This window comes from Ailuropoda melanoleuca, chromosome 4, assembly GCF_002007445.2.
Source record: "Ailuropoda melanoleuca isolate Jingjing chromosome 4, ASM200744v2, whole genome shotgun sequence".
NCBI lineage: Eukaryota > Metazoa > Chordata > Mammalia > Carnivora > Ursidae > Ailuropoda > Ailuropoda melanoleuca.
In genome coordinates, this window is record NC_048221.1 from 3,625,573 (window position 1) to 3,636,045 (window position 10,473).

A 10,473-nucleotide genomic window follows, 5' to 3' on the forward strand; every position below is an offset into this window, starting at 1 on the left:
GGGGGGCGGGCTGCTAACTCGGGAAGCTGGTAGGAGAGCAGCAGAAACTGTCAGCTTGAGTGACTCCAGCAGATCCTTGAAAACGCCTGTCTCAGAAGGTTTGGGAGTGGGATGGGGGCGGGTGGGGGAGAATGGAAACGAATAGAGCGATTTGCCCAGGCCATCCTGAAGAGCCTGCCGCAAGCCTCCCCTCCCCTCAACCTGCTCTGAGCCCCCTTTCAGGCCAGTCCCTGCAGCTTGGGGAGCCTCTGTGCTTGCCTTGGCCAGGCCAGCCACAGTGAGACAACGCCTGTGGTGTCCCCAGGCACAAGGTAGCCGGTGCGGAGGGCTTTTGGGGGTCTGGCGGGCTGGACCCCAGGAGGAGAAGCTGGGTCTTTTTGTCGGCCTTAGCAACCTCGCCTCCCTGACTGGTGGACCGACTGGAGCCTGCGGGTCCGTGGCACCTGTGCCCCGAGCTCAGCTGCTCTGCCCAGGAGGTGATGGGGCCGTGTCCTAAATCCCAGCAGCTGTCACTCCCCTCCCCTGGACCCACTGCTTCCTCCCTGGGTGCTCATGCAGAGGGGGAGTGTGGCTCCTCCCAGCAGCTCTGTCCCTACCTGGCAGCGGGGCATGGGCCAGGCTCCAGGCTGCCTGGCAGTGCTCGGAGGAGCACATCCACGTGTCCTCTTCCGGGCTGCACACAGGTGCTTTTTTTAATTACTTAAGGAAAAGCAATTGCAAAGCCACTCTATACAAATCCCTTAAGCCGCTGTCGATGGGGACTCTGGGGAGGCCACGGCCGGGCCAGGAATCTGAAACACGGGCACCATCTGTGCTCCCGCCACTCCGAAGCCAAATTACACCACCAGCCTTTCTCCCCTGCACAATTTTTCATTAAATGAATTGCGTTTGCTGGGAATCGCTTGTCCATAAATATTCCCTCCTGCTCGGCGTGGTCAGGTTACTGCCGTCCCCGTGGTCAGGTTACTGCCGTCCCCAAGTCCGAGCTCCTGGATCCAGCCCTGGGGTGGGGGGGGGGTGGGAGCAGGGGCTGCAGAAAATTCCTTAGGCCACTTCCGGAAGCCCCTCCCCCAGCCCTGCCGCGCCCACCTCAGATGGGGGTCCTCAGTGCTCACTGTTTCCAGAGCCAATGGTGCAAGTGTGGAAGGGCTTGTCAGGGCAGGGGGCATGCTTGCTGGATCCAGTTACATCTTTTCCTTCTTGCCATTTCCATTGAGAAAGTGACAGTGACAGCGACACGGTTGTAAAGGAAGGCGAGACGTGTTTTTAAAATGGAAACACATTTTAAGCTAGGGTTTTGGAAATGAGCTTCTCCTAAGCCTGTTTATTTGACAGGGAGGCAGAAAGAGGGGCAGAGAATGTTCTGAGCAGGAGGCATTCAGAGTCGGAGCTGCGGGGGCTGCAGCCTGCGTGTCCCCAGGCGTTTCCCTGAAGGGTGGCTGTCCTGAGGCCTCTGGTCAGCGCTCTCAGGACAGGCCTGTTCTGGCGATACATGTCCCCATAAGGAGGCAAGGAGTGTGTCTGCTTTTAGGCAGGAGAGGTACCCCAGGGTCAAGATTACCTCCTGGGGTCCCCTAGGCCACCTGCTTCCAGGGCCTGCTTTATTCTCCAGAGTCTAGAGTGCCCTTCGCCTGCTTTTGTAAATAAAGTGTTATTGGTACACCTGTTGATTTAGGTATTGTCTGTGATGTTTCTGAGCTACAGCGGCAAGTTGGGAGGTTGTGGCAGAGACCGTGCGGCCCACAAAGCTAAAAATATTCACTCCCTGGCCCTTATGGACAGTTTGCCAGCTCTGCCGTAGACCAGTGTCCCCTCAGTTTCTCTCCCTTTTGGCAGTAGGATGATTTTCCAGTCCCATCTTGGACTCATCCCACAGGTAAGTTGGAGACCAGGGCTGCCTGAGTTCTCCCTACAGATGGAGGAAGGTCATTGGCTCACTGGCTAGAGCCCAGCTTCTGGAGTCTTTAGCTGCCTTTTCTGACCCACGATTTCCCAAGGTGTTAAGCGTCCCTGGGACACCCGCCTGCCTCCTGCATGGTGCCCGGCACTGGGGGCCACCACGACGTGATGACATGGAGGAGAGACTCTAGGAATACGTGGCTTGTGGGAGTTGTTCAGGGCACAAGAGGGATGGGTCTAGACAGCAGAAGAGGGGACAAGAGGGACCCCATTTCAGCCTGTCCTCGCCACACTTGTCTGCCCCGTGCTCGAAGCTCCCAGACACAGAGGATCCTCCGGTCCAAGGCAGTATTGCTCCAGGCCCCCCAGTACACTGTGCCAGCCCCCTTCCTCAGCGGGCCACCTTCAGTCTGAGTTCTGGCCGCCCTGGGGCAGCCGCTGAGCCTCCGGGTCCTGGATTCCCCTCCCCAAACCCGCAAGGCAAAGATGGGGAGCTGATGTGTATGTGCCCTTGGGTGCCCTGCACCTTCTCAAAATCACTTGTTTCCTTTTTTGCTCTCTGCCTTTTGGGACTGACAGCCCTCCCCTTTTCCTAACCTTTGAAATGACTGCTGTTAGGAAGCATTCCACCTGCATTTTAACCCACTTGGGGGTACGTGTGTCCGACAGATGGGAGATTTCAGTTAGAGATGACACATGGGCAGCTGGAGGTTGGACCTTCGTGACCTTGGGCTCTTGAGCTGTGTCTCTCTGCCTGCTGACCCCCGAGTCCCCCACAAAGGGTCCGCTGTCATTTCCCTGGGCCACGTGCTGGGCACGGGCTGGGACCCCATGGGGGTGGGCCAGAGGCTCCCACTTGAGGGCACAGCTTCCCCTTGGGATGGAAAGGCACCGTTTCCTGTCTGGAGGCAGAGGTTCTGGAAAGGAGAGAGGCCAGGATGGGATTCACCCTGTCTCTGTTCAGCTCGCCGGCCACGGGCTCAGCAGATGTCCCCTGCCCCCCGCAGTGCACGTGCCGGAAGGACATGGTTAAGATCTCCATGGACGTGTTCGTGCGCATCCTGCAGCCGGAGCGGTACGAGCTGTGGAAGCAAGGCAAGGACCTGACGGTGCTCGACCACACCCGGCCCACAGCCCTGAGCAGCCCAGAGCTAAGCACCTGGAGCGCCTCCCGGGCCTCACTCAAGGCCAAGCTCCTGCGCAGGTGAGTCACCCAGAAGCCGGAGCCACTGCGCCCTGCCTGGCTCTGGTGGTGACAGTGACTGCTGCCCCAGCCACCCCCACTCTCCACCTGAATGGTGGCTGCAAGCTGTCCCCCCCCACTCCCCTTCCTCCTCCTCTTCTCCCCCTCTTCCTCCCCCTCTCTCCTCCACTCCTCTCTGTCCTCCTTTCCCTCCTCCCTCCTCCTCATCCCTTCTTCCTCCCCGTCCCTCTCCTCCCCTCCCTTCCTCCTTTCCTTTTCCTTCCTTCCTCTCTTCCCCTCCTCCTCCTCCTGTCTCTTCTGCAAATGTATTTCTCAGGCCTCGACTTCCCCGACCATGGTCAGTGGGCCTGGGGGCAGGTGGTGTCTCTGTTGTCAGGGACTCAGGTTCCCTCCCACTCCTCATTCACCAGCTCTTAGGAGGCCAGCTCTTTGGCCCATAGGCCACACAGTTTCCTCTCTGGGAGGACACCAGCGGTCCCTGTTACTCTTGTGAAAATCCTGGACATGGGAGCCCTGTTTTTGCATGGCAGGGCTGCTCGGGTCCCTTCTTGGCTCCAAGCAATGGCAGGTCTCGTGCTGGAGCCCGTTGGCTGTGGCACCCCTGCCCTTTTGCGTCTGCAGATGCTCATTTGGCACTTCCAAAATCCTGCTGTTCGGATTCGTGATTATGGCAGTGAGTGCAGAGCATCCTTTACACCCCCATTCTGGCTCGGACGGCCCCCTCTACAGCGTGGACCCCTCCAGGCCCCCGCCCTCCAGGCCACCGTGGTCACTACTGGGCCATATGCCTGGCATTGGGAGGAGGAGGAGAGGGCAAAGCGACAGCACTCTCTTGGTGTGTCAGCGAGGCTGTGGGGACATGGGGGGCGGGTCTGGGCTGAGGAGGAAATCACCTTTGTACCAGGAATGAGAGACAGCCAGCAGCAGTGCCCGACAGCACCCTGGTACCCAGAACATCAGTCCGTTTGCCTTTTGTGGGAACGCCCAGGCTCTCCGGGTCTGAGTGCTCACGGACAGTGTTCCCCCGGATTCCTTCCTGGTGCCCAGAGAACACTCAGCAGGTCCTTGCCGGGCCCCCAACCACAAGCTGGAACCTTGCGGTGAGGGGCCTGATGGGCTCCCAGCCACTTGACTGCATGAAAGCCGCCATGGACGGTAGACATTCTGCAAACCAGAGCGCGTGGCGTGTCCCGGTAAAACTTGATTTGCAGACGCGGAAATTGGAATTTCGTATCATGTTCACCTGCCGCAAAGTAGGACCACTCTTGTAACTTTCTGAACCGTTCGAAAGCATCGTTGGCGTCCTTGGCTTGTGGGCACGGCCACATAGGCAGCAGGTGGAGCTGTGCTCGGGTGGAGCTTTTCCGTCTGCAGCCGCTTGGGCACTTCTGGCTTCGTCTTGTCCCCACTGGCCGTGGACAGCGGGCTCGGGAGGCTGGGACAGAGCCCTCCTTTGGGGAGCCCCGTTGGTGGCACTCCCACGCCCCAGGGGGACAGACACCCTTGGACTTTATTCTGGGGAAAACCGTCCTGGCCAAGGGGCCGGGCCGGCCCAGAGCCTGCCCGAGACCGGGCTGTTCTTGCTACCACGAGTGTGTCTGTGCCTCTACGAATCTTGGGCAGTGTCAGCCTCACTGTGTGATTTCCCCACCCTGGGGCCCCTCTCTCTGAGAATGTTCCGGCAGCTCTGGAATGCTTTCACAGCTGCTCCCGACAGCCCTCGTGAAGGTGAGTCTCTTTTTTTCTGCTTGCTTTTGTTGTCTGTCCTTTTGATTTCCCGCTCTCCCTGTGTTCCTTGTGGAGAGCAACTTCTGGGCGAGGCCAGCCTGCAACAGAGCAAAGAGTGAGCTTGTGGAAGGCTAGCTCCCAGGCCAGACGCGCATTTGCATAATGGCTAATTGATTGTGGCTCAGCCTAATTGGTCAACAGAGCGGATTGCCAATAAACAGGCATCACATCCCAGAAATGGAGTGGCATGAGAGACTGTCTGGAGAGCCTGCCCAGAGGACAAGGGACCCCAGCCTGGCGGCCCAGAACCTTCTGTGCCAGAGGAAGCGCCTTCCACCCCCACCGCCGGGGCCACCCCCTCATTGTCGTAGCCCCCTTGTCATACACTCTTGCTTTCTGGAGCGTTCCTGTCTTCCATCTCTCCCTCCCTCGCTGCCGACCAGGGGAGCTGTAGCGGGTCAGCCGGAAGGGACTTGATTACAAATCAGTCTTGTTCCCAAGGATGGCATTTTCTTTAAAGCCTTTAGTATGTAAAATATGGCTGATTCCCTTCTTTTTCTTTAAAGTCAGGGGTTGGGGGCCTTTCTCAGAAAAAGCAGAATGGGGACTCAGGGCCAAGCTGGATGCCACTGCCCCTTGGCCTGAGCTCAGTGACTCTCACGAGTCCCATGTGACTCTCTCCTGGCCCCGTGGCTCCCTCCCCTGACTAGCTGTGCCAGCTCCCCTGAGCCTCAGAGGGTTTGTTTTGAGGGAGGGGTGTCTCCCCCTGAGCATCCTTGGCTTGGGCCAGAGGGTGAAGGGCAGCTTCCTCTTGGTCTTTGCTCAGACCAGCTCAGCCGGGCCCCCGCCCTCCAAAGGTTCAGCCTTCCTGACAGCGGCCCCCACCCCAAACATCGCCTCAGAGCAGAAGCCGGATGTTGGCTTCTCCAGGAGAAATGATCTGTACCCTTCTTGTTGCCCTCCCGTGGATTAATCTTTCACACTGAAATCTGGTCGTGTGAATTGACCCTGCCCTGTGACGAACGCGGCAGAGCTGTGACCTTCCACTCCTTGCCTCGCGGCTCCTTGCGTCAGCATCCCCACGCTCTGCCTCCTCCTGTTCTGAACGAACAGCCCTTCTCTGGACGCACGCTGTCTTCCTCTCAGCTCCTTGTCACTTCTGACGAGGGCTTTGAGAAACGCCCACATCGACCACACGTTCCAGCAGGTGCGTGATCCGCGGGCCGCACGCCAGCCTTGTACAACATCCGAGCTGCCCCGTGCCAGCCGTGCTCGGCCGTCTACTGACAGGAAGCTGGAGAGAGGCGCACTCCCTTGCAGGGACCCATGGGGCTCCATCCTGCCTCAGCCTCTGCCAGCTCCCGCTGACCTTGACCCCTTCCTGTCCACCTGGGCCGCTGTCCACCCACCACCCTCGCGTCACCATGGGAACAGGGAGCCCAGGTCCAGCCTCCCACCCCTCTGACGCCTGCTGAACCATGGGTGGCCTGTCTCCGCTCTCCTCCCTGTGCTTGACACCCTGAGTCAGGCTGGAGCTTACCATGTCTCTGAGCCTGTTCCCACCAGGGCCCCCCAGCCCCGCCCTGCTCCTGAGCCCTTCCCCACAGACGCACCTCCTGGCCTCTCAGGAGTGAGCCCTGTGGCCCCAAGGAGCTGGTTGCCCTGGTGGTCCCCTGCGTGTTTCCTCGATTATTCTTCCCCAGAGCACGCACCACAGTTTCTGAAGGTGAAGCCCTTTCCTTGCCGCTCGTCTCCTGGTCTCTGGGGCCAGGGAGTGCTGGGGGGAAAGGGGAGTCCGTGTCTTGGGGCCGTCAGGACAGGGTCAGGTGGGGGGCGGTGAGGAGAAGGGCCTTGGGCACAGGGCTCATGGCCCCCTGAGCCTGGATGCAGCGGCCGTGCTGGCCCAGGAGCCTTGGCAGCCCTGGATGCTCCCTGTGGAAGCAGACGCCCTGGGCAGCGGCCGGTCCTGTGAGAGCTGGCACCTTGGGTGCTCTGGGCCCCTCTGTTGACCTCGCCAGGAGCCCCTCGGAGCCTGCTGCCTGGGCGGGGGTCCAACAGGAGCCCTCCATGCTGCCTCTGCTGCCGCCTGAGGTCCAAGGACTCCTGCTTCCATATTGAAAACATTAGCATGGGTATTTGGACTCAGTCCCCGTCTCTGGTTCACGTGAACTTACGGCAGTGACCCGCAGTCAAGCCTGGAGGGCAAAGGGCATCGTTTTCTCCAACTGCTCTTGAAATACCACCACGATGACCACACAGGAGTGACAGAGAACAGCAGAGGGAAGGCAGCTGCTGAGCCGTGTCCGCAGACTTTGACAGGAGGGAAAGGGTGGGCAAGCGAGCCCCCCTCCAAGCCCTTTGCAGCACAGAGGAAGCTCGGGTCCGAGGGCATGCAGACAGGGAGCAGGCTGGCTTGTGCTGGGAACTCTGGAAAGGCCTGGGATTCAGAGACACGGGCGCCTCCTGGGCTGGGGACCTGAGTGCGCTGGAGGCCAAGTGTGAGGTGCTGCAGGGCTCATCTCCCGCAGAAGATGGTGTGTGAGACAGCATCTCCAACCAGAGAGAAGAACAGGGCCCACGACGGAGATGGTGCGGGGAGCCTCCGGACACCTGGCCACTCAGGGGTCACTGGGGGGTGCGCTGGCTAGTGAGGAGGAGTGGCCTGGGGAGAGCTGCCTCCAGGAGGACGGACAGGGGGGCTGGGAGTCTGCTTGAGGGTCTCCCAAGGCCGAGGGGTCAGGCGGAGGACAGGGAGATCACGCCACAGAGGCTCCCTGAGCAGCTGTAGCCTCTGCGAGGTGTTTCAGGAAGAGAGAAAAGAATATTGCCTGGGACCCAAACACTGCGTTTCCAGATTGAAAAGTCTGGCGTAGAGAATGAAAATGACTCACACAGTGCACGCAGCACTATGCGGTTTCACAACTCTCCGGTTAGACAGAAGGTCCCGAAAGCTTCTGGAAGGAACAGCTAGGACCACATAAAGAACAAGAGACCCTAAAGGCATCAGACTTATGCTACAAACTAATACGCAAAGGAGCAGGCCTTCAAAAATCAGAAGAGAAATAATTTTCAACCTAAAAGGATGTACCTAGCCACATTCCAAACTAAATGTGTAAGGGGATAAAGATCTTTCTAGACACATAAAGCCTCTGATTTCCCGTTCTTTCTGAGGAAGCTACTGGAGGATGTGCTCCAGCCAAACGAGCATCAACCAAGAAAGACGTCACATCGAGGGACCCAGATCCCTCACAGGAGTGTCCAGAGCAGTCTTGGGGGAAAAGGTCCCTGGGTATCCTCGAGGAGTGTGGGACACCCTGAGTCAGAGGCCACACACAAGCCTGGAGATCACCAGGAAAGCTAAGCATCTGAGACAGAGCCAGTTCCCTGGAGGGGAACTCCAGGAGGAGCGAGCGAGCAGCTCTGTTGCTCACCGATGAATGACACCTTCAGAGTCAGAAAAAGGGAAATCTGAATGTCCCCACATGGACCGTGGCGGCAGATGGGGGAGAGAAGCGGGGGGCCTGGAGGTGGCAGGAGGGCCACACCCTTCGTGTCTCTGCTGGTGGCGGGGCAGAGACGGCGTAGAAACAAATACGAGCAGACACAGTAAAAGTGGGGGAGGCGGCCGATCTGGCGCGCTGGCCCCGGGGGCGCCACTGTGGCCAGACCGCATGACCCGGAAGTGCATGGTGAATGCCTCCTGCCGCTCCAACAGACCGGCTACACGTTCTTCCGGCATATGTTTACACAAGATGGGTATCTCTTTGCATGCCGACATTCAGCTTGCTGTGTGGTAGGCGGTGGCCTTCCACCTGTGTCTGTCAGTATGGTTCCACCCCGTTCTGGGGGTCTCTGCATTAGCAAGGCCCAGTGGGGCTTGGGGTCTGGCACTGCAGCTAGGGCTGCCCAGAGCTCTGCGCCCCGTGGTGCTTTGGGCGCTGGGGAAGGTCTAGGCTCTCTGGGACAGATGGGCAGACGGGCTGCATTCGAGGTGGCCTCCAGTTCCAGGGTGGGGGGGGAGAGAAGAGGGGGCTGCAGGAAACCTCGGCCAGGTGAGTTGGCAGTAGGAGGATGCCCTTCTGCTGGCTGCTGCCTGGGGCCGGTATGGGGCTTCGCGGGTGGGTACCGTGCCCTGCAGCATTCCCAGACCTGGAGAGGAGCCCCTCCTCGGGTGACAGCTGCTGACGCGAGCCAGCTGCGCTCTGCTGCTGTTCTGGGGCTTGCTACCGAGCGGGGCCCGCATTTCCCAGAGTCGCTCCACGTGGAGCCCCCAGTGGCTCCGTGGTGGTAGAGTGTGTTCTCCCCCCCATCTCCTGGCTCCTGTGCCCCCTCCTGCCTGGCTCCTTGCCCGTGCGTTCTCCTGCCCCCCCCACCCCGTACCCCCCGCAGTGACCCGTGCACGCCATGATGTGTGTGACGCCATGCCTCTGCCCATGACACTCCCTCCCCGGAATGCTCCCTGCTTTCTGCCTTTGGTCATTAGAGTGGTTCATGTGCAAACATCACCCGGGACTTGTCAGCTTAGCCTTGCCTGGGCTCAGGGGAGATGAGCAGTGGGGGCCAGGGGCCCTCAAGCAAGGCAGCTGAGCAGTGAGAAGGACCAGCAACAGTTAGCGTTAGGAGACAGTGAGGAGAGCCCCCCCAGGAGTTGGCGGGGACAGGCAGGGGGAAGGTGGCGAGGCAGCTGTCAGGTCCCTGTGTCCTGGGACAGCAGGGCTGTTGTGGGCACCCTCTGGGTGGGAGATGGGGGTCCTGGCATTGGGAGCCCTCAAGGCCTCCCCGGGCCCCCACCCGGCCCCAGTCACAAGGCCCTGCTTTGCTTGGTGACCTCTTGGTCCTTGGAGGTGTGGCTGCCACAGGGACCCCCATAGGGTCCAAACTGACCTCACTGGGGCCACACAGAGAGCCCCTGGGGGGAGGGAAGACATAGCCAGTGCCTCTCTTGGCATTGCTGACCCTCAGGGAGAAGAAAGTCTAGTGGACTCTGAGGCTTGAGGTTGAGGCCCCCCAGGAGTGTCACCCCAACCCCTGGAGGGTGTCGGTGACTTGTCCAAGGCAGGCTTCTCCACACCCCAGCCTCTGTCCCCTCCTTGGAAAGTTCCCAGGGCCGGACAAGGAGGTCCGGGCCGCTGGCTGCAGGTTTGTCCAGCCTGGTTGTATTCCTTCCTTCCTTTTTGACTGATTCTCTCTGGTTTGCACCGAGAAGCCATCGCTGAGCCTTAGGAGACTTCTCACTTAGGGCTGAAGGCCGAGGGCCGCCCTCAGATGGTCGTACCCCTGAGTGAGGCCGGGCCCTGCCCCGGCGGCCGGCGAGTGAGGGACACGGAGCACGGGTTCGGGCAGGTGCCCAAGGCCAGGCCCTTAGACGAGGCGTCCGGGGAGTCAGCAGAGGTGCTAGAGAAAAACTCCCTGACGTTTACATTCTAGACAAATTAGTCTGAAAGAAAACAGACACTGGAGAAAGACTGAGGAGGACAGAAAGGCCAGTCTAGAAAGGAAGAAAGAGCAGACCAGGAGGCCGGGGCCGCCGTAAGTCCACCTTGTCCCTGTGCGCACGCATCTCACCCGCAACCCCGCCTCCGCCCCCCCCACACAGCGGCTCCGAGCCGGCGCCCCGCGCCATCTCACCTCCCAGCCATCGG

At 60.0% G+C, this 10,473-nt stretch overlaps 1 protein-coding gene across 3 annotated transcripts in view; it reads left to right on the plus strand.

The window, feature by feature from the left end:
• Window positions 1-10,423, plus strand: part of LOC100464284 (lysine-specific demethylase 4B) — a 104,182-nt gene extending 93,759 nt beyond the window's left edge. For 2 of the 3 annotated variants that reach the window (XM_034657575.1, XM_034657574.1), the window contains 2 exons: window positions 2,907-3,103; window positions 10,259-10,421. In XM_034657575.1, coding sequence (XP_034513466.1) covers window positions 2,907-3,103; window positions 10,259-10,364 — 303 coding nt within the window. In that variant the 3' untranslated portion in view covers window positions 10,365-10,421. Of the gene's footprint in view, window positions 1-2,906; window positions 3,104-10,258 lie in introns of all 3 variants that reach the window. The other variant, XM_034657573.1, reaches the window with a different exon arrangement.
• Window positions 10,424-10,473: the final 50 nt, after the last annotated feature.